At 41.1% G+C, this 24,458-nt stretch overlaps 1 protein-coding gene across 1 annotated transcript; it reads left to right on the top strand.

Moving 5' to 3' along the window:
- The first annotated feature begins 1,225 nt into the window (after nt 1-1,225).
- Nucleotides 1,226-24,142, top strand: LOC133415099 (neurexophilin-1). Its single transcript, XM_061700926.1, has 2 exons — nt 1,226-1,288; nt 23,369-24,142. Exons 1-2 carry the CDS (start codon nt 1,244-1,246, stop codon nt 24,140-24,142), a joined length of 819 nt encoding a protein of 272 aa, XP_061556910.1. The 5' UTR covers nt 1,226-1,243.
- The last annotated feature ends 316 nt before the right edge of the window (nt 24,143-24,458 follow it).

Here is a 24,458-nt window from a genome sequence, read left to right as displayed (position 1 = left end):
CAGATTATGAGACTGATTAAAAAGGTTTGTCGTCATTTCGCCTAAAGTTAAACTTGAAAAAAACTGGCGTGGGGCCCTTTTCGAGACATTAGTTAGAACAAACAACCATTCGCACTCACATTCACACCGCCGGGCAATTTAGAGTCTCCAATTCATGCATGTTTTTGGGATGTGGGAGAAAACCGGAGTACCCGGAGAAAACCCACGCAGGCACGGGGAGAACATGCAAACTCCACACAGGCGGGACCGGGGATGGAACCCGGGTCCTCAACACTGTGAGGCTGACGCTCTAACTAGTCGTCCACCGTAAATAAAAAATTACGGTAAACCTGAAGTAACATAAAGTGAATACTTTCCGTACCCACTGTATATCATGAACAATGAAGATGATTTCTACAGCTTTATGATCGGATCATTGTTTTTCTTTTTTCCATGTTGTGTGTATTGATTCTTCACTGGTGTTTTCCATTTTTATTAACTCGTCTGTTTTGAGGCCATACTTTGGTTTTGCCAGAAGAGTCTGTCTAGGCTTTTGTGAATATAGTTTGAATTTTTAGATTTGCGTTTAAGGCTATGAGAAAATGGGTGGAGGTTTCAATAAATGTGATTTAGCAATTGAGAAAAACTGCTACTTCACTTTTCACTTACCTCTTTTCCTGTATGTCTCCCAAAACCTCTGTCCAAACGTCCCCGCTGTCTCATGTATTGTAGGTGTCAGGCACAATTGACAAGAGGCAGAGCGTGTTGCATACCTAATGAATGTGAGAAAGTGGGTGAGAGAGAGAAAGAGAGAGAGAGAAAGAGAGAGAATGAGTGAGAGAGAGAGAGAGAGAGAGAGAGAGAGAGAGAGAAAGAGAGAGGTGTTAAAACGAGTGTCAGCTCCTCTCAAGCTCAGCACCGCTCAGTCCGAGCCGGAGGTTGCATCCTAACCCATCATCATTCGCACCATTCCCAGCCTTCCCGGGAACGCACACTACGCTGGAATCTCTTGCCATGGATGATAACGACATGGAATTTCCAAATTGCAGCTAATCGGACTTTGACACAGAGAAAAAATAAAAGCAAGGCAGCAAGAGCGAGCCCCGAAAAGGGACATGACGGGACGGCGCACCAGCCGGGACGGACTCCGTGTCGTAGGCTCGTGAAGAAGAATAAGAAGAAGAGCAAGGAGGAGGAAGAGGGAGTTGATTTTTTTTTTTTTTTTAGGAGGGAAGAGTTGGGGCTTTTCAAGCGTGGTGGAACAATGCGCTGCTTCATCCTGCTGCTCCTCAACGGAACCGCTTGTTTGGTAAGGGAGACAAAGTCGCAATACGAGGGACTTGGGGGGGGTCTTTATGATGCACAAAATTGACTACAAAGTTGACAAACACAATGCAAGGACCAATTATAGTCAGCCTGGGGGCAGATTATGTATCAAAGAACTAACTTAGAGGGTTTTTGAAAAGTATTTCTTTTAACATTGTTAATATAGAACGTTGACTAATATGTATTCCATACTGAAACATCTCTGGTCATAAAATATGTAATAGTTGCACAGTGACGTTCTGAACGCCATGTCATAATAAATAGCTTAAAATGGTATGAAAAGCCAACATCTCAAGCTAGAGGTTAGCATATTTGCCTTGCAGTGGAGAGTTTCTGGGTTCGAATTTCGAGTTTTAATAATCTCCCTGTGCTTGCGTGGGTTTTCTGCAGGTGCTCCGACTTTCTGCCATAGTAAAAAAAAAAACCAAAAAAAAAACCCTATTCGGTTAATAGAAGATGGCTGTCTCGCAGTCAAAAGGATCCAGGCTCGAATCCCAGCACATTTCTGTGCGGAGTTTGGATCTTCTCGTGCTTTTCTCTGGTCCCCTCCCCCCCCACACATTTCAAATTGTTCATTGGTATGATTATAAGCATGAAAGGTTATTTCCCTACATGTGCCGTGTGAATGGCTCGCAACCAGGCCTAGGGTGTACCCCGCCTCTTGCCCCAAAGTCAGCTGGGATAGCCTCCAGCTCACCCGCCACCGTAATGAGAACAAGCGCGATAAAGAATGGATGGATGGATGATCCAAAAAAAAGAGGCAAGCATGTCTGCCTCAAAGCTCTGAGGTTTAGGGTTTGAATCTGACCTTTCGATGGAGTTTTGCATGCTCTCCCCGACCTTATGTGAGTTTGCCCCACTGGACAGCGAGCGGCGTGGTTGAACACAACTGAGCGTGCCGGGTTCTGCCACTAGTTTTGGTGCAATTCGAAATCGGAATAGCAGGTAAAGGGGAGGTCGCAAAGTTGCTAATGTAACTGCCAATCAAAAATGGATCACATGGTCTTTCACAAAAAAACTTGTTTCGGGAAATCCAGCCGGCTGTCACTAAGCCATAATAATTCAGTATTTCCAAATATACACTGTAGTTTTACTATAATACTTAACTATACTTTTATATGCACCTGTGGCTAAAAAGGAAAGCGAGGAGAGTCTCTGTCATCGAAATGCACGAGTGCAGTCAATGAAATATCTCTCTGAAATATCCACTCTCTCCTCTATTTTTGTTTACCCATTTCCTCTTTTTGTATTATTATAATATAGTTATACCAGCCAGGGAAATCTGCTTGTTCCTTTAAAATATTGCTATGTTGTTTGTGGTTCATTAAAAAAATAATGTAGTACAATATTTGTAGCGCCTGAAAGCATTATTTCCTTATAAGAACACCAGGTGGCGCAGTTTTTTCATTGCAGCGTGGTTGGTATGTGTGCCAAGTGGCAGACTGTAATTTTGTTTGCGATTCTCCACTGAAGTCGTATTCGGCCACTTCGCTCAGTGTGCGACGTGTATTATGTTCAATCAAGACTCTAAATTGAAATTGTAAATTCTGAGTGTAAAAAGGTTGTTTGTCTAAAGTGCCCTGAGATTGGTCGCCGACCAGTGCAGAGTGTACCCTGCCCCTTGCCCCAAACGTCAGTCGGGTCTTAAATAGGTTTGAAGACTATCCAAAAATTATCAATTAAACAACTTAAAATTGCATTTAAAAGTGGAAACCGTGACAGGACGGCAATCAAAGAAGTGACTTTGCGCTTAGGCGGCACGGTGGACGACTGGTTAGAGCGTCAGCCTCACAGTTCTGAGGACCTGGGTTCAATCCCCGGCCCCGCCTGTGTGGAGTTTGCATGTTCTCCTCGTGCCTGCGTGGGTTTTCTCCGGGCACTCCGGTTTCCTCCCACATCCCAAAAACATGCATTAATTGGAGACTCTAAATTGCCCGTAGGCATGACTGTGAGTGCGAATGGTTGTTTGTTCCTATGTGCCCTGCGATTGGCTGGCAACCAGTTCAGGGTGTACCCCGCCTCCTGCCCGATGACAGCTGGGATAGGCTCCAGCACGCCCGCGACCCTAGTGAGGAGAAGCGGCTCAGAAAATGGATGGATGGATGGATGGACTTTCCGCTTATGTCTGCCCGTCATCTCCTTATGTTTACGCTCTGTCTTATTTATGAATACGTTCAATGTCACCCCATCAGACTTTTTTCTGGTAGCGTTTGCATGAATACATCAACTTAAACCCATGGCGAATGTGCTGGGCCACAGTTTTAACATCAATGACATCACATTTGTATTCAAAGGACACTCGAGACGCTCGCGTATACTTGTGATTTTCAGGCACTTGAACTCACCGCGCTGTAAAATTGCTATGAAATGATGAACATTGCAGTTTTGATCATCATCATCTGAGAAAAAACAGTACTGTATGTAGGCTGTACATTGATACGTTTTACATGCATTTCACTCAATGTGACCTCTGCTTTAAATCCATCACGGCAGTAATAATAAGAAATTAATGCTGCAAGCAGCAATGAATAGGCAATTAACCCCATGATCTTGGGGGGGGGGCACAAATCGGGAGTTGCGATGATTATAGTGGGTTTGTTGGGTGTGGAGGTTTCTGACAGCAGGGGGCGCCAAGGACTGTCATCATCTTCACCCACAAGACGACATAGAGTTCAGGTACTTCATTTTCATGTTTTATGGCGAGTCATCAAACTTCGCCACGCCGCCCACACACCTTGACCAAAACTCACATTTTTCACAATTTCGCATCCCCCATCTGTCAAGCATGCTACGTTCAAATTTGGTAGCTACTGGACAAAATTTCAGAAATAAGTTCATCATTGAAGTGCCCTTGGAAAATGGTCAAAATTAGTCACATTTAGAATGGCCTCTTAAAACCGACATGGCAGACATTTTGTGTGTTTTCATGCCATTTTGTGTGTTTTCAGGTTTTTTAAGACTTTAATGTGGATCTATTCATGACAGGCATGCCTCCCAAATTTGAAGTTGCCTCGTAAAACTGGTTTAAAATGGCAGACTTCTTGTGTCTTTTCAGGCATAGCTTCTTGAGAATTTTTTATGGGTCTACACACGAAAGATAAGTCCACCAAATTTTAGATTGCTTAGTGAAACCCTGCTTTGTGGGCTGAATTTTCAAAACATTCATCAGCTGAATTATTAAGATTCTTGTTTTATGGTGAATCATCAAACTTTGCCACCAAAATGGCAGACTTCCTGTGCCTTTTCGGGCATGGCTTTTTGAATTTTTTTTGTGGGTCTTCTCATGATAAACATGTCTACCAACTTTCATGTGGCTACATGGAACTGGCATTGGGGGCTGAATTTTTTCAAACTTGCAGCGGGCACTACCCAAACAATTTTGGGGCTCTAGGAACAAAATGCGGTTAAAAAATTAAATTGTGCATGCGTGATACAATTAAAAATAAGTTTAATATATATATATATACATATATATATATATATTTTTTTTTAATTCCCCCTTGCGTCTTAAATTGAGCTCACCCATTCGCCTTTCATGTGTGCTTGCACAAAAAGGCAAAAATAAATAAATAAAACCGCCTTTAATGAGAAATCAGCTCTTTAGTCACACGAGGGAAGTTGAAAACATCCTCCTCCTCTTCTTGCTCGGAAGCCCGCGGGCTCAGCTGCCTCATTACGGAAAACCGAGGGGTGGGGGTACGAGGAGAAGAAGAAGGAGGAGGAGGAGGAGAAGAAGAAGGGGGTGCAAAGACTCAGGTGATAGTAAAAAAATGGCGGACTACACACGCACACACACTCGTGATAATAGGATTAACACAGTCACAGCTGTTAAAACAATTTTTGTACCCCTTTTTGCATGTATAAGGGGCGGAAAAAAACATGTCAGCAGGGGATCAAGGGTAATTCATTAGCTCCATGACACTGATGAATTATGGCGCAATTAATGAATTATGGCGCAATGCATGAATTAAGTCAATTAAGGCACAAAAAGTAAAGTAATTAACAAGAGGATGATTTAAAATTAAATCTTTTCTGTCGCAATGGTGCGCAATTCCACCGAGAGAGAGAATGAGAAAGAGAGAGACCCCAACACTCCGGGGACCTTCTGCAAATGGCCACAAAATACACATTCAGCAGACACTGAGATCACCTGCACTGAGATCCAATGGAAGAATTTCACCTCATAGTAAAAACAACGTTCCCTTTTGACACACACCATCTCAGAGGTATTTATTGGACAATGTGTATATCATTGCGCTTGTACAATTGTACAGCGTTATAGCGAATCCAATGGTTTTCAATGTGTTAAAAACGTCCATACTGAAAGCATAGTGCAAGATGTAGACTATGCAGGGGTACCTAATGAAGTGGCCCTTGAGCGTAATGTATTTTGTATCGTTGGCTTTCAGAGTACTGTACTGTATCAATACACCGGCATCGAATATTGATATTTGGCTAGGCTATAAGTATGTTTATTATTGTGGTTGTACAAAGTAAAAGATTTATACTTTACAAGCGCACCTAATGAAGTGGCCCTTGAGCATATCGAATGACAACAACAACAATAATAATGCTACCACTTACCAATTTTGTATTGTTTTCTTTTACAGTTTATGTACTGCATAAAAAAAAAGTCTGAAATATTGATACTTGGTTACGTTCTGTGTGTATTTTTTAAAATAATATACCACATATATATTCAAGGAATATATCGTCACTGTCGGCTGGAACCCTCCTATGTCCAAATTTGGTCAATTTAATATTTTTTTCACAAATCCGTTGGTCAGACCCCATGTGGATCTGTTATTTTACAAATTATTGACCAATCTAAAGTGTTGAAAATGGCTTTCTTCCTTTGATAATGCAATGTTAGTAGCTCAACAAATGTGCAATTTTGGAGATACGAGCATTCCGTTCAGTGCTAGCGATTATTGTGGCATAATTACTACTGTATATCGCGAAATCGTTATCTCTCGTAAAACACTGAATAATATAAAATTTATATCTCAATGTATCCTAAATGTTATCAATACACCTATTCTAAATAATCATTGCATCATGATATAGTTATCGTTGGCAAAGCATTGACACATAGAAAATTGATAATGCTAAATAATATGAAATGGTCCCCCACACTATATCGATGATCACATAATCAGCATATCGTGATATTGTTATCTTTGGAAAAACATTGATACATAAGATATTGATATTGCAATGAGTCATAAATGTTTCCACCAAAATAAATCGATTATCGCATAATCAATGTACAGTGATATCATTAACCTTAGCAAAATATCGCAATATGTTATTGTGAGGTATTTTGCAACTCTCAGCCCTAAATGGGCAGTCGAGGTGTCTACGTGGCAATGCATCCATTTAAATCCCCTAGAAAAAGGAGCCGTCCTTGGTCAAGCGTATTTGCTAACGTATGTGGATATTCAATGTCAAAATATTGCTATGAGCAACAGTTTGTAAAGAAGGAAGCTCACGGAGATATTAAGAAATATGTATTTTTATGTTTCTACTTTCTACCCTTAATTAAAGCTGCTGGTTTTGAGCACCGTGGGAGTGAGCAGAACAGTTTGTACCAGAACCAAAAAGGCAATTTAATGTGCTGCACTTGTTTGACTCGATCACAAATTGCAGACAGAGTTATTATGAATGAAACCATAATTTTAAACAAATTAATCGTGACGTTGAGGATCAAAGCAGAACTAAAAAAAAACGCACATTAAACAGCATTTGATAATATTTCATATTTCTAAAAACACTTGAGTGAATAGGGCTCATGTTTTTAAGCCTCTACTGCTAACCAGGCCGCAACCTCACCCTCACAAGGCACATAAAAAATTATGCAGAGTGTCCCTAGTTTACGACATTCGCAACATACGAGACTGAGTTTATGATTGTGACAAACCTATTGTTTTTCATTTGATTGTATTATACTTATGGCCTGGAAGTATTTTCCATACAAATATTTACTGTAAGTATGACTTTACTACTGCGTTACTGAAGGTTAGTGATAGACTATGGTACGTTCCCACTTACGTACAAATCTGTCATCTAGCAGTGCTCCACAAGTTTATATACTAAGTTCACATATTTATTATACGCTGTAAAGGTAAAAATTATTTGCTGCTACAGAAGAAAATCGGGGTGTTCCACAAGGTCTATGTCTACTATCTATCTGGGTATGTCACTACCTACTATGTCCACAGATATTTGCAGTATGCGCTAAACAAATGTTGAAATCATTAGCCGCTATACTAGAAAACCGGTGGCATTCCACAAGGGTTGCTACTCAGTCCACACATTTTTACAGTACACCAGTGATTCCCAACAAGGGTGCCTGCCGTGTGACAGCATCAGGGGTGCCAGGTGAATCTATCCAATTCCACTTAATTTGTCTGAAAATTATTTTCCATTAATTACAAATCTCTTTGTTCATCCATCCACTCCAGTAAATATATAGTGGAAAAACAAACTATTAAATGCCTTTCATTAAATGGCAGAAGGTACAATGAACCTGTATGTCCACCTGTTGCCATTCATACAGAATACATCATGGTTTCCTGCGAGTATATCAGCTTTGTGTTAAATTAAACAGGACTGAGTCAATTTGTGAGTAAATTAAGACGAGATCATCATTATTTTGTTTTTTTAGTTTGGTTGGGTGGCCTGAGATTTTTCGCATTTAAAATGGGTGCCTTGCCTACATGAATGTCAGAATACATGGGGGAAACAGTAAAACACTAGAGTTGTTCCACAAGTCTTGATACTAGGTCTACTTATTTAAATTTCTAAATTACTTGGTGTTCCAGTCGGAAACCTAAATAAGATTGATCAATGAAAAGGGCTCATGTTTTTTTTAGCCTCTACTGTAAACCCGGTGGCAACCTCAACCTTACAAGACCTTAGCTCATAAAAAAAGATCTCACACACACAGATATATATGTAGTATATAAAATTGTACAGCCTATAAGCCCTTTGATACATAGACAAGGTGTCCATATTCTTTCTGTCCATGCGTTACGACCCACCCTGAGTGGTCGCTGAGAAGTGGACCGTGGAAGACGGCTCAAATGGGCTTTTAAAAATAATTGTTGTCGCCGCTCCATATATTCTCAAATCCCCCAGTAGGAATCCCAGAGCGCCTCTTAAAAGTCATCCATCCAACTGAGCTCCACCGCTTTAATTGGAAAGGCTCACTTTGAGGCGGGCCCGATCAGCTCAGAAGACGAGGAGGTTGGCCTTTGGGCGTTAAACGGTGCTGACAGCAGTCTACTTCTTGTCCAAACATGAAGAGGGCAGTAACAGGTCGTGTGTGCAGAACTTCAAGATAGAAGGTCTGCTGTGGATTTTTATTCTATCCTCTAGGAGACAGCGGTTTTAGTTACGATTCCCAGGCGAAAGTTACACCCACTCGCTTTCCCAATGAGGCTACAAGGCAACGCACTGTGGGTCACCCTTCACTCTCTAAAATCAACAATTATAAAGTACCTGCACTCCCAAAATCATGTTGTTTAAAAAAATAAAAATCCCCCCAACGATCCACACAAAATTAGGTGCACATGTCTATAATAAGGCGGAACGGTGGGCGACTGGATAGCACATCTGCCTCACAGTTCTGAGGACTGGGGTTCCAATCACAGCCTGTGTGGGGTTTGCATGTTCTCCCTGTGCCTCCGTGGGTTTTCGCCCACATTCCAACAAAATGCATGGTAGGTTGATTGATGACTCTAAATTGCCCTTAGGTGTGAATGTGTGCGCGAATGGTTGTTTGTTTCTATGTGCCCTGCGATTGGCTGGCGACCAGTTCAGGGTGTACCCCGCCTCTCGCCCGAAGATAGCTGGGATGGGCTCCAGCACGCCCCAGACCCTTGTGAGGATAAAGGGGTAGAGAAAATGGATGGATGGATGTTGATAACAACAGGATGAACGATAAAGTTTCCATGCACAGGAATAGTTGGCCATTTTGGTTGAAAAGCAACCATGTTGGGCAAATAATCTGGATACAGCCTTCCAAAGTGTGTTGAACTGAACTCGACAGGTGTAAACGTGGCTTTTAAAAGCTACTCTGCTTGTGCGGTGACACCACATCCCGACCCAAGTTTGGGAGCCTGAGGGAGTGCGAGCAGTCGGCAGGTGTATGCTCCACCCATTTGATTTGGTTGTGCATGAGTCAGACAGTTTTAGCCCGGGGGCAGGAAGTCTCTATTAGCACAGCAGCAGTTGTGCTCACCTGCTCTGTTACTCTCTCCATGTGACTAATTCGGATTCAAAATGAAAATGTGCAGATAAGTGTCTCTACGGTGCACTGTGGGTCGTGTTGCAATATCATATTGTTCTTGGTTTACTGTCGAAGCACGGACGTTAGGTCTAAAAATTAAGAAAAGAGGGCATTTTAACTGTGACAATAAAGAAACGAGACTGCTGTGTACACTTTCATTCTAATATGCCAACGCCACCTAGTGGTTATAAAAAAGGTGTAGCGTACGCTTTCATTCCAATATGACAGGGGTAACGTATGAGTGCATATATGAACAGTTGTGCTCATAAATTTACATACCCTAATTCGTGAAATATAAAAAAAAATTAAATATAACTGATGACTGAACAACAACCATCATTAAATTCTTTATGGTTATGTTTTCTTTAATGATAATGCTTTTATGAAATTAACCGTTTAATTTGAATCCCATTAAAATAAAATTAAATGTATTTCGGCTGGTCATTCATGTTTTCTTTAAAGAATTGTCCCCATCTTACAAATTCTGCCTGGGCAATCAAATATATGAGCACAACTGTGTGTTTTCTAATTTACTACATAAAAATAGGGCTGTGAGTTTCAAAATAAGAGCAAGTAAATTTTTTAAAAAAGTATTACGTGTTCAAATAAAGTGCTTATGTTATTAATTATATTATTAATTATAAAATTTTGAGGTCAACTTTGGGTGCGCATTATACACGAGGAATTACTGTATGTCACAGTACTTTGCAATGTCTAGCGTTACTATTCTGCTTTGGTCGTGTACACCTCTCTTGCTCTGTGGTTCTTTTTCAGCCTTTTGTGTAGCATACAAAAAGTCCCCATCTTTGAAAATTCACCCCCCGGAGCCAGTTTCACTTGAAATTTGGTAGGGTTGTCAATTATGAGTAGACCCCCACGAAAAAGTCTCAAGAACCCATGCCCGAAATGGCACAGGAAGTCTACCATTTTGCTTTGAAGGGGCCATTTTAATGTGACTTTGGTCATTTTGTGGGGCCCTTCAAAGATTTTTTGCAATTGCTGGCAAATTTGAATAAGTTATACTAGATAGATGTAGTGGTAAAACTGACCCTGAAATGGTCGCTTCAAAACAAAATAGTAGACGCCCTGTGTCTTTTCAGGCATGGCTTCTTATAATTTTTTGTGGGTTTACTCAAAATACACATGACTACCAAATTCCACATTCTTGAGTGAAACTGGCTTGAACCTGGTGGAGTTGACTGTTTAAAGCGTTTTGTAATTTGACTCATCAAACTTCTTTGCCATGCTCCACATGCAATGACTAAAACCATAATTCCTCGCACTTTCACTTGGCTGCTAGTATATGTGGTTTAAAAATTTGGTAGCCATTGGACAAAATCTCTTGGACAAGCTTGTCTTAAAATTTTATTAAATGGAAAAGGAATGTGAAAATGGTCACTTCAGACCAAAAATGTCAGGCTTCCTGTTCATTTTGTAGCATGGCCTCCTAAGACTCCAAATTCAAATTCATGTTACTGAGTGAAACTTGCTTCTGGGGCTGATTTTTTAAAGAACTCCTTGGGGGGGAACGCTAGCCAGCCAAACAAAACAATATCATAGCAGTGGTGAGATTTTACAGAAAAATTCTGACGTAGGCAGTTAGCCAAGTCTCGTTTCTTCATTGTCACACCTCTTATGTTACATTTCTTTTTCCCCCAATGCTACAGAAACCGATGGGGGGAAATATGCAATTTCTTTCAGTTTAGCAGGCAGGCATACTGTCATTTAAAGCTGTTTCCACATCAGGGGACAGACCCCGCTGTCTTCCCTTCCCACCCTCCGCCGACTGGTCGATATCTTATCATGCCGAAATGTGATAGCCAATTCAAGAGCGGTCGCCTGGCCGAGCATACAAAACGAACCAGTCTTCGGGGACCACGGCGGGTGAAGAGTTGAAAATGAAAAGGTGGTAAGTGTGTAACCCCCCTCCCCGCTCCCCGAAAAAGAAGACGTAAATGATTTATAAGGAGCCCAATGTTTTAAATTACCTTTTTTCTCACTGCACACAATGAAAAGACAATTAGTTCTAAGGGCAAAATCCGTTTTCAGACTTTTAATCGTGTAACACGGGAGCGGCTCCCACGGCGAGCTTATTAGACGCGTGGGAGAAAAGCGGCCAGACTGACGCTTAAGACATCTGAGCTGTACCAGTCTTTAATTAAAAATTGATGTCATATTAGAGATGAAGATTTGAGCGCAACGGAGACAACAAGCGAGTGCCTATTGAACTCCGACGGGACCAGGACCAGCTTTTCAGCTCTGCCCGGGCACACTGTCAGCCTCCATCACTTCACATCTGCTCCTTTGACGGCCATATCATTAAGCGATATAGAGCTTTAAGTCATCTCAACATGTTTGCGCAGAAAAGATGAGTAGATCTTATTTTCCTCCCTCAGGATAATTGGATTTACTGATCCACATAATGCCTCAAAGATACCTTAAAAGCTGGTTAAAGACACTCAGTGATGGAGTGATGTCCCCTCCAACAATGTCCTTTTGATCTCCACAGTCTTGTAATGTGATAGAGAACGAAGTCTTCATTACTGTACCAAAGTAGAATTTTCACTTATCTGTACAGTATTTTACTTCATTATTTATATTGATACTTTTGGCAACTAATACGGTTCCCCTTCACTTTTGGGGGGGAATACTTTTGTTTCTAATAAAATACTATACGAGGGGACTTCAACTTCTACCGAAGTAATTTTCTGTTAAGATACTTGTATTTTTACCCAAGTACTGCTTTCAGGTACTTTATGCAAGAATGGATCTCTGTTTATTGGTTCATTTATTTACTAGTAAGTTTGCAGAATTATGGAAAAAAAAAAAAAAAAAAACCTGATTAACATGAAAATGTGTATAGATAGGTAGCACAAAAACAATGAATAACCTACAGTATAACTATCGGTCAAGATCTGGATAATTGTGACATTTATCTTAGCTTTAAACTCAGTTCACCATGTTTGCAGCCAAAAGTATAACGTGTCCCCCCCCCCCCAAATGATTCGATTTCCTTTTTTTTTTTTTAATTATTTAACACACAATATGCCTCAAAGAAATCTTAGAAATTGGTTAATGGCACAGTGTTGTCTGTTACCCTTACCAAGCACAAAGGCAAGAGGTATTGTTTACTAATCCTATGTTTTGTCACCAGTTAGACAAAATTCAGCAAAAACTTGACTGACAATGACATGGTAGCACGACCGCGACCCTAGTGAGAATAACCGGCACTGAAAATGGATGGATGGATATAATTTAGCTTTAAACTTGTTAGCTCAACACGTTTGCTTCAAATAGATGGATAAATCTCATTTTTCTCGAAAACAATTTGATTTAAAGAACGACAGCGCTGTCTGTCTGTTATCTCCGTCTCGCACCAAGGCGAGAGAAATTGCCTCAATTTATGCCATTTTGAGTCACTGTGGGCTTTTTGCCCCACCCCACAATAATAATAATAATAATAAAAAAGTACAATCCATCCATCCATCCATTCCTTTTACCGCTTAGCCTCACTCGGGTCGCGGGCGTGCTGGAGCCCATCCCAGCTATCTTCGGACGGGAGGCAGGGTACACCCTGAACCGGTCGCCAGCCAATGGCAGGGCACATAGAAACAAACATTCGCACATACATTCACACCTACGGACAATTCAGTCTTCAATCAACCTACCATGCATGTTTTTGGGATGTGGGAGGAAACCGGAGTACCCGGAGAAAACCCACCCAGGCACGGGGAGAACATGCAAACTCCACACAGGCGAGGCCGGGATTTGAACCCCAGTCCCCAAAACTGTGAGGCGCATGTGCTAACCAGTCACCCAGCTTGCCGGCCAGGTACAATCCCTATCTTGCTAATACACAAACCTTTTGTCATTTTTAGATCTTATGTCTGTCACATGCTCTCATACAATCAGTTAAATTTCAATTTTTTTATAATCAATATAGGATTTTTATGGCCCACCCCACAATGTAAAATGCTACAGTCCTGTTGTCTTACATCTGTTGCATGCTAATATCTGAACAGATAAAGTTTTATTTTCGATTTTTGGGACATTTTGAATCACTATGTGATTCACGCCATGGCCCGGAGTCAAAATTGGTATTGTCCTGGCACTTTACATCTATCACATTATAAATTTCAAAGGGACATTTTTTTTCTCTCCTTTTCTGCCATTTTGAGTCAGTAGGTGTTCTAAGACCCACAGTTGTACAGTTGTGCAAAACACAAACTACACACAAACACAAGATGCTAAGACTAGCAGCAGGTCCCTTTAGCAAGGACCTATACCAACAATATATGATATTAAGAAACCATAATCAATTATTAGATTGAAAGTGGGGACATTTGTCTCAAAGTAGCAATAGCAAGTAGGAATTGATGTATTATTTTGCATTGCACTACAGTCAAAGTTAATTGCAAAATAATGTAATAATTACGTGTTTGACTGGATGACACTTGGGCTTGTCAGCAGTCATCTGCTTGAGCTGAAACGATGGCTCAGATTCCACTTAACTGTTTCCCCTCCCACCCGAGCGGTTTTATGCCAAGCGTGACCCTTCACCGCCACAGGAAGCGGCGTTATAGTGCTGTCGCTCTCACGGTAACAGGCTGGTAATCGCCAACCGGAGCTGGGGGAGGGCCAGCGGAGATTGCGCTCCCCGCGGAGAGTAGAGGGGCCCGGGGGCCGCCGTTCACTCAGGCTGAATGACTCGCAATTACTGCCACCAACAGAGTTCTCGCCGCCTGCCTTGCATCTTCTGCGGTTAAGCTAAGCACATGTGACAGACGAAATCGCAGCCAACCGACAGCAATCACTACGTGTTTTCGTATAGTATGTGCCGTAGCCTAGGCTAGTGTTTCTCGACCTTAAATGAGCTAAGACACATTTTATTGGGGGGCTAAGCCACATATTTTACATTAATATGTGACATCGCTCGTCGGATAAAAAAAGTAAATAATATATATATATTTTTTTTAAATGACAAAAATAATAAGGCATAGCGGATTGAATAACTCGCGTTAGATTACTCGTTACCAAAAAAAGTCATCATAATAGGATTAATGGGACATTAGTAATTGGTGTCAAGGAAGTACTGTATGTTGAGGTGATACATCACGCCAAAGAGACTAACATCCTTGTATGTCAGGGAGGAGTTCAGTTTGGCCTGAGATGTTCGGGGAATGATAGTATGATATTTTTACAGTTTGAACTCGTGATGGGGGGACTTGAGTCAAATGGCTCGACTCGAGTCAACTCGTTCACAGAGATAAAAATGTTGACAAAAGTGAGTTCCACTATTAGTAAGTAGAGTACAAATTGTGAGTAGCTATGTGTGAATATAATTTTCATATTAGTGAGCGGGTTTATTGAAGTCTCGCCATTAAAATATCTGCTCTGTAATAAAACCTGTCTGCACTGGTTTTAAATTTGAGACCACAGCATATGAAACATAACCTTTAATCTAATGACAATTGTCAATTCTTCTAAATCACCGCCTCTAAATAAATCAACAAACCTGACAGTGATTTAATTAGAGGACACAGGAGGAATGCAGATTTTGTCCACATAACTTTTTTTTGTTTAAGGATGGCAACATATTTATGTCATGCACAGTATTATTCCCTCAATTATGAATCTCTTTCATTCTCCATTAGCTCATTAGGTACACATCTAATGATATTTGACCAACAGAAAACAGTCTTGGTTTTTGCTTAATTGTGTTCTCTTGAGAACCATAGGAGTTACAAGGCTGTCATCAAAATGCACACAGCATAGTTGGGTCAGAAATAAAGTTCAGTTAAATTGAGTTTGAAATACAAATTTCAAACAATTCAGTGCAATAAATTCAATCAATCATAATCTCAGTTGCTGTTGATTGAAATTTTATAAATTGTGAATCATTTTTTGGGCGTCCCTATTTATGGGGTGACAAACATTTTATTACCACTCCAATATAAGGTAGAATTAACCTGCGTATTCATTTGTTGCCATTCATACAAGAGATTAATGGTTTTATTTTCAACTGCCAGGCCCAGATTTCATTCTAAGTAAATTTGTGAATAAATTGAGACACGATCATTAGTATTTCCATCGCTACAAGTATACTTTTTGTTTGGTGGTGTGCCGTGAGCGTTTTCTAAATTAAAATACATTTATAAAGGCTGTGCAACACTGCTTGAGGCAACCAACAAAGCCCGCCACATGCAACCACCCCCATATTCTGAATCTAAAAAAAAAAACACAACCAACCCAACAAACAAAAAACAAACGCAACTTGATGCAGTACCCAGACTGATCTGGGGGAGGCAACAATGTGCCGCAGGGCCAGACCACTGGAAAAGGCAAAGAAGAAGTTAGGCAAGCACTTATCTTACCTGAAAATGTCTTGTTTGGCTCAAATGTCATCAGTGTTGACGATGATGCCACGGAACATGAAATTTTTAACGTTTACGATACAAATTAGGCAGATGAGAATTGTTAGGGCAATGGCGGAGGACTGCTCTTCACTGTTGGCATTCCTAGATGTTCTTTTCCTAAGAAATCCATCCTATCCCATTTTGCTTACATTGCACAAGTAAAAGAACGCGTGCTGCTGATGCTTAAACCTTACACCTCATATACTCCCCCGCCACGCTTAAATGCAAAGTGGCGACAAAGTTGTAGCCGTGTGCATTCTTTCCGGAAGGATGTAAAGCATAAAAGTAATGCCGGTTGTAATATTCAACAATAAAAAAATAGACGAGGTGTCAGGCCACCGCAGCGACCTTTTCGAGATGATTCAGCATTCCACAGGAATGGAAACTCTTCAAACACATGCAAATGAATACAAAGACAGAAGCACAGGAGGCGAATTAAATTGTACTTAAAGGAAAAAGGCGGGTGTTTTCTTACATAAGCTTTTTATTAATCTTCTTCAGAGATGTTTTTGCTCACATGCAAGACTCCAAATTTTGCCACAAGGAACGATGACGCTGAATTCCAGAAATCCAGGAAGTCGGAAGATTTCTGCACTCTCCCTCGCTAATACACAAAAGAATACTGCTGCGAGTCACAAATTTGTCAAAAATTGAAGTACACCAGTCTGACGTCACAGTGGCAATGTAAACCAAAGGAAGAATTATGTATTTACAGGTGCTGGTATTGGATTATAAAAATATTGTCCTTTAAATTAGGTAAATCTGTAAAATGTTGGTGAACTGCCACGGAAGATTACTTTTGTTGCCTTCACACGGAAAAACAAGCTGATCCTAACCATGATATTTATTTATGTTGGACTTTGCTCACCTAAGCGGGATATTTTCGACCTCTGACTAGGAAATGTGCCACAGAATGTTGCAGATTGAGGGCAAATCGATGCATACCATATTTCCACAGCAGCCTGTCGACATGCCATAAATGTCACTTGATTTTTGCATTTTAATGCATTGAAATGTGTGAGTACAAATGCTGCATCTCTTTTAAAGGACATTGTGCACTAAAACATGAAAAAGGAACATGATGAACAAGATTTGTTGCCTTCATACAAATAATGAGTTAATTTCATGTTTTTTCCTGCCTGTGTTGGACTTTGCTCACCCAAGTAGGATATTTTAGACCTCCCACAAGAAAAAGTGCCCCACAATGCCAAATCAGGGCAAATCGACAGAGGCCAGACTTTTGCACGCACGCATGGACGGACGGATGGACAGACAGAGAGAGAAAGAGAGAGAGAGGTGGCATGAGCAAGCCAACTGTTGCATTCTGTACGTTTTGTTGTCTTTTCCAGCGTCGCCTACGGCCTACACTAGCTGTGTTTTGTTGTTTCAGAATAAACTACAAAACAAAACAAAAAAAAAAAAAAAAAGAGCCTGATCATTTTTTACATTTAAAATGCGGGCACTGCTGCATATGAAAAGTGCTTCATTTGCAGCAGTACCCAACAACAACATAGTCAGCCAGCCAGCACAGGGCAAACGCATGGTTAAGGCTTCATTAAGCTCCGGCACTGCACTCCGGTGCCAACTTCAAAATAAAAGCCCAAAATAATATTGATGTCCAGTGTAGTAATATAGGAAGCTTTTATTTTGAAGTTGGCCCTCTCAGCGTGTTTGCGGAGAGGTGGCATGTCACGGTAAGTCACTTAACAATCGCCTGCCTTCAACTTTTCGGCTGGCCTGAGGGCAACGAAAAAACCCCGGCAGTAAATCGAGAGGGAAGTCAAAACTGTTGTTTGCGGTTTGCGACCGTGCACGACTGACCAATAATCAAGCAGCACAACGGAGACGTACCGACCTTGACAATTCATAGATTTGACAATGGGGATTTTCAAATGAAAAGTTGGTGCTTACGGCCTAATGTTATTTATTGTGTTTATGCATAAACTGTATTTGCTTCTACTAAGTTGCAATTGGTGATTTCACTTTGTCATAGCACATTTATTCAGTTCGCCCTTGCTATAGTAGACTTTTTTGGGTCCGTTTATTTGTTTTAATTTTCTATCAGTTATTCTTATTTAAAGATTCATTTTGAACTGAGAACTGTTGCATATTATTTGTTAAAAAACATTGCAATAAAAATAGAGATTTTTCCCTAACATGAGGAATAATCGTTATCGAATCGTGGCGGAAGATAGCGGAGCGCCGAGCATTCCCTGATAGTACCCAAGTAGCGAGGAAAAAAATAGACGCACTGTTCTTTTAAACCAGCTCGGAGCTGGTTAATAATAACAGTGGATGTGTTGATTTCATCGTATTTATTTATAAAAAACTGTCTGCCCCGTGTCTGTAAAGCACATGGTAGGCCGACACGGTGTAATATTGGCCCCGGGCCATGGCGCCACCGTTAATGTCGGACCTTGTCAAGGTACCACTATAATTATTTATAATGGTGCTGTGATGACTTCTTGTGGGGACGCAGAGCAATTTGATTGACAGTTAATAAGAGGAGAGGCCTGTCCGGCGGCCATGCCTCACAGAAATCCAGATTACACGAGAGAAAAAAAAAATACAAAAAAAAAAAAAAAACAAATTATGAATCCTCTCATCTGTGACCAAAGGGCAAAATGGAGGGAATTCCTCACTTTTGTTATGAGAGGAAATCCCGAGTTTTTGGGCAAGACAGAAAATCTATAGCAGCCCGCCGTCCGTGGCACGCCGGAACAAATCCGGCTGGCCGCCTCGGATCGGCGGAATGAAAGCGAGTCGAGGTTAATCATCCCCGAGGAAGCCGCGGCTGTCAGGACAGTAGACGGAAGAGGAGCGTAGACAGAGACAAATGCATAATGCATTGCGGCATTAACGTCTCTGCGGGTTTACACACACGCGTGCGCACACACACACACACACACAAACACACCTTATATTTGCATCGCTTTTCATTAATTGAGGGTTGACAAAATGAGTGCGAGTGTGTGTCATATCCCGTAGGATGCCATCGTCACAGCCAGCGCATTAGATGTAAACTACCTACTAATCCAGGGGTGCGCAAAGTATGGGCCCTGGGCTACATATGGCCCAACAAGCACTTACATCACAATTTGAAGAGTTCTGTTAAACTTGTGGCATTAAATAAACAGTTTTTTGTGTTGATTAAAATGTATTCTTTTTTACTTTGAATCAATGTTAGTTGATTTTGAAACAAATTATGAAAGACAGAACACAATGACCAATTATATATACTGTACATTTAATTTTAAAAAATTTCATTTTGACAAAAATGGAATCCAAACGTTAATTTTAACCGACTATTTTATTCGTCTTGTACGTTTTTTCAAAGGGAGGGTGTGGACGAGGGTTTTGCTCGTCTTGACTGTGAAATTCAAGCTTGTACAAAACTGTAACGATGAACAAATGCCAGTAGAAGGGAGCGTTGCATAACTTTTGAGATTTGAGATCAGAAGTAGAACTAAAGGTTAGAGAATCTTGGCTTTTCACATTGATTATGAAAGAGTACTGCCAACACGTTGAAATTTGGACAAGTTTAGGCACCTCACACTCAAACAGAGTATATACAGTATATGTGTCATGGCACGTAGCAGAAAGTGTGTGTCATCATCGTGAGAAAAGATGCCGCAGTTCATGTATGAATGGTGAACACCACTGAAAAAAATCCACTGCGTTACTCACGGCGCATTTCTTAGTTGTATGTCTGTAAATATAATTTTGCCATTAAGAGGTGGTTCTAAACCTTGATTTTGTTGTTTTATCGCCTGAGGTGTTACAAAAGCAAAAAATATTTGCGTCAAAATTACTGCTCTGCTTTACATGTTCCACAAAAAGGTTGTGTTCTACTCTTGTGGCTCAAAAATCTGCTTTTTAAAAAAAAAAAAAAAAAAACCTGCTGATTAGTAAAGAACGGAAAAAGATAGAAAACAACTTTTTGGGGTAAAAGTCTTTCTTTCGTTTGGTGGTGGTTAGTGTTTACAATGCCGCAGAACACAACATTCTATGGGTCTTTAAAGAGCAGTTAAAATGCTTTAAAACGGCTGGTAATATGGGGAACTGCTTTGAAAATTGCTGGTAGCGAATGAGGCTGCACGACGGACGACTGGTTAGCACATCAGCCTCACAGTTCTGAGGACCGCCATTCAAATCCCGTCCTCGCCTGTGTGGAGTTTGCATGTTCTCCCCGTGCCTACGTGGGTTTTCTCCGGGCATTCCGGTTTCCTCCCATATCCCAAAAACATGCATGGTAGGTCAATTGAAGACTCTAAATTGCCCATAGGTGTGAATGTGAGTGCGAATGGTTGCTAGTTTATATGTTCCCTGCGATTGGCTGGCGACCAGTTCGGGGTGCACCCTGCCTCCCGCCCAACGATAGCTGGGCTGGGCACCAGCACACCCGCGGCCCTTGTGAGGATAAGCGGTGCAGAAAATTGATGAATGGATGGCAGTGAATGAGTTAATTATAATTAAACTAACTACAAGTAATAAAATATAATTCTAATCCAAATTCAGTATGAATATATTAGTAAAATAAACTATTTTACAGATATTTTATGAAACAATCGGTTAATCAATTATAATTAAATTAACAATAGGTGACACGGTGTTCTAGTGTTTTGCACATCCGCCTCACAGTTCTGATGTTAGAATCCGGATTTTGCACTTCTTGTGTGGAACTTGCATGTTCTCCCTGTGCTTGCACGTGTGGGTTTTCTCCGGGTACTCCATGTTAGGTTCATTGAAGACTCTATCTCGGGTCACCAACATGGTGCCCACAAATTTGAAAAGTCAACACGGAATAAAAACTAACTTTAATGAAAAAAAAAAAAACAGATAGCTGATGGATGGACAGATAGATGTGATTCGCTAGCGACCAGTCCAGGATGTACCTCACTTTTGCCTCTAGTGAGGGTAAGTTCTGGAGAGAAAGTAATTATAAATAATATAATTTAAAAAAAAAAAAAACTTTTATTAAAATATCGATTTATTAATTAATTTAAATAGTTACCAATGATAACATGAGTATAATAAACAATTTTATATGTATTATCTTAATTTTAAATAATAACTTCATTAATTAAAATGAATTGATCAATAAACACTTAAAAATAAATAATTTTAGAAACACACTTTAACCTTTTTCTTTGCCTCATCTGTGAAGGATCAGGCCCGTCTGTCCATCGTTCGAAATGCTTGTTTTTTTGGGACCACTAATTCTCCACACACACACACACACACGCGCTGGTATTTGCATTGCTTATCATTTAAGTGAGAAGAAGTACGTCCCGCTCTCAGAGGACGGCGTCATCAGGGCCGCTTTCAATGCAAACTACCTGCTAATATAGATCATTACGGCGGAATAATCCACCATTACTCTGCTGGGGTGCTCACACTCGGCTCAAAAAGCTACCGCTGAGCGCAAAATTGACAGCCCATCTCTCGACCGGCACTTTTAGTCTTTTAATTAAAAGACTACATGTGCTAATTGGAAAAGAATGCTTTATTCTTTTGTATGTAACCTCCATGTGCACCCCACCCGTCTTCCAACACTTTGATGGTCCAAACCCAAATATTTTGAGGCGATAAATGTCTTCCCCTGCGCCAATTATGAAGCTGCAAGTTTGTTCTTTTAAGAATTTAGTGGAAGGAACTCATGATAATCTTCGAGTGACGTTATCAAGCTTGCCCCATGTATTTAGTCACATAGCACAAAACCAGGAAGCAGGATTAATTTGAATTGATGTGCTTTACGAAGTCACTCCAGTCCAGAATATATGCAGTGAGTCAATCCTATTCACAGCAAGCTGCTTTTTCCTAATTAGCTAAAATTAACTCCCTCAGTTTATTGTGAATATAAATGTTGTTTTAGACCATACATGTTCCTGGCATCTTCCTAATGTTTTATAAAAGTGTGCTGTATATATATTGTTTATATAATTACAAAGCTCCTCCTAATGGGATACAAAATGATTCACTCCAGTTACAATGCAATGTGATACTATTTAGTCCAATTATGATGCAATAGAATTCATTCAATTACAATGCGATATCATTAATTCCAATATCAATACGATTCGATACTATTACGATGCTCTGTGATTCATTCATGATTTTTTTTGGCCCAAATTGACATCTTAAATCGCGTTACAAACACACTAAATTTGAACGAGATCCAAAATGAACCGTGATCTGCTACATAAAATAATGTAAAATTACGAATCCAAAGTATACTGCAGTGAGATACAAAAGGCATGAAACAAAACTGAGGTTGTGGTTCAATAAACAATATTTTTCCATTGTTTTGTCATTTTAACATATTCCGAGTTTGGTTACTGAAAGTTCCATTCAGACGTACTAGAACCAGGCTAAAAAACTGAGCTAACAGGCTCAGCCGTAATTCCTGCAGGCAACAAAGAACACCGCTGTCGACGTGATAGGTCATCAACACTCTGTAAGGGCCTCAACTCTGCAACAAAAGGAATAAAAAAGAGAAAAACCTTAAAGATCAATTTTATGAGCGTTATATAGTGGTGCCTCGGATGAAGATTTGTAAATGCGCCTGCGGATCGGGCTCATCGGGGTGTGAGAAACACCTTTGGAGAGCGTTTCTTAATAGCACAGCTTTATTGTTTAACAGGATTATAGCCCACCCTGGCATATATATTGACCAAAGACCGCAAGGCTAACGGACCTTGAATTTTGGATTTTCTGTCTGAATCAATTGTAAGATCCCTTGGGGCTTCTCTAGCATTCCGTTGGAGGGGTGCTCTGGGAATAAATCACAGCACAGATTTTTTATTATTATTATTTCTCTCGCAGCCGAGCTAGACAAAAGAATGTAATACCTGCGAAGTTTGTAACATTTATACACGCTATACTGTATCAAATTGATCAAATGTCACGGACACCACCACGGGAGGTGTGAACAGTAAATTAAATATTGATTAAAGCTCTAATTTGTTTTCGTGGCACGTTCCTTATACCCTTGCTAATAACGAGAGATGGGAGTAAGTCACATATTGTCGTGCTTTGGGTACGGGGTTGTTCATCGTTGTGGTGTGCAGGCAAACAAGGTAGGTGGAACCAAGTGCAGAGAAGCAGCCAAGGAAGGCAGGCGTTAAGGGGAATCTCACAAAAGGATTCATTAACAAAGGGCCAGACAAAAGGTAATGCTGGGATCCAAAAACTATCAAGCAGAGTAGTACAAAACAACTGAAATACATCGTAACAAACAGTGTTGCCACAGTTACCTTGAAAAAGTAACTTAAACTTGAGTCAAGTCATGTGACTCAAGTCCTCCATCTCTGCCATAACCATGTTTCTCCCTTCATTTTCTCACTTGGTTCAGGTGGCCCTCAGTCAGGAGGACGACTCCTCGAGCCCCAAGAGATCCTCTGGAGACTCCCCCAAGACGTTGGGCCTCCTGAGCGGCCAGGCAACCCTCTCACCATTAAGCCGCTGGATGCTTCACGGCAGAGGCCGGGCCGCCAATGCCACCTCGCTGGAGTTGCCCTACCGCACACCGGCCGCCTTCTCCAAGCAGGAGTTTTCCAAGCAGGAGTTTTGGGAGATGCTGGGTAGCGACCCGCTCAAACCCGATGCCCCGGGCTCCCGGGTCAAGCGGCGGCCCATCGTCAAGACGGGCAAGTTCAAAAAGATGTTTGGCTGGGGGGATTTCTACTCCAACATCAAGACGGTACGGCTGAATCTGCTCATCACCGGCAAGATTGTGGACCACGGCAACGGCACGTTTAGCGTGTACTTCCGCCACAACTCCACGGGTCAGGGCAACATCTCGGTGAGCTTGGTACCGCCCGTCAAGGCGGTGGAGTTCGACCTGGAGCGCCAGAGCGTGGTCTACCCCAAGGACTCGAAGATCTTCAACTGCCGCGTGGACTACGAGAAGGTGGACCGCAGCAAGCGCACCTCGCTGTGCAACTACGACCCATCCAAGACCTGCTTCCAGGAGCAGATCCAGAGCCACGTGTCCTGGATTTGCTCGAAGCCTTTTAAAGTCATTTGCATCTACATTTCGTTTTACAGCACGGACTATCGCCTGGTGCAAAAGGTTTGCCCGGACTACAACTACCACAACGAGATGCCCTACTTGCCATCGGGCTAAGGGACTTGTCTGGGTGGGGAGGGCGAGCAGAGCGGAGCTGGAGCGTTTTTCTTTCTGATGCCACTGTGTAGCCTGACTGGAGTAAAAGATATATGCAAAAGTCAACCAATATACATATGCACAAAGTGGCGGTTGGGACAAGGCATTCACAAAACGGTAGAGAATGTCAGCGTCAACACACAAGTTCTTACCTCAACCCTAGTCAATCATTATTAAGTCCTGTCACTGTCCTTCAAAAGCAGTGCACCGTCCACTGCATGAAGAGTCTGGCTTTTATCACAAGCCTCTTTTACACAGAGTTCCTGCAAAATTGGCA

The sequence above is a fragment of the Phycodurus eques genome, chromosome 16 (genome assembly GCF_024500275.1).
Source record: "Phycodurus eques isolate BA_2022a chromosome 16, UOR_Pequ_1.1, whole genome shotgun sequence".
NCBI lineage: Eukaryota > Metazoa > Chordata > Actinopteri > Syngnathiformes > Syngnathidae > Phycodurus > Phycodurus eques.
Note: the sequence above shows the minus strand (reverse complement) of the source record. Positions and strands in the feature narration are given on the sequence as shown.

What these genes read in the sequence shown, in the direction of transcription:
- LOC133415099 (XM_061700926.1), top strand. Translation starts at nt 1,244, where the DNA reads ATGCGCTGCTTCATCCTGCTGCTCCTCAACGGAACCGCTTGTTTG. An exon ending in TCAACGGAACCGCTTGTTTG is followed by an intron (nt 1,289 to 23,368) that starts GTAAGGGAGACA and finishes CACTTGGTTCAG; the next exon opens with GTGGCCCTCAGTCAGGAGGA.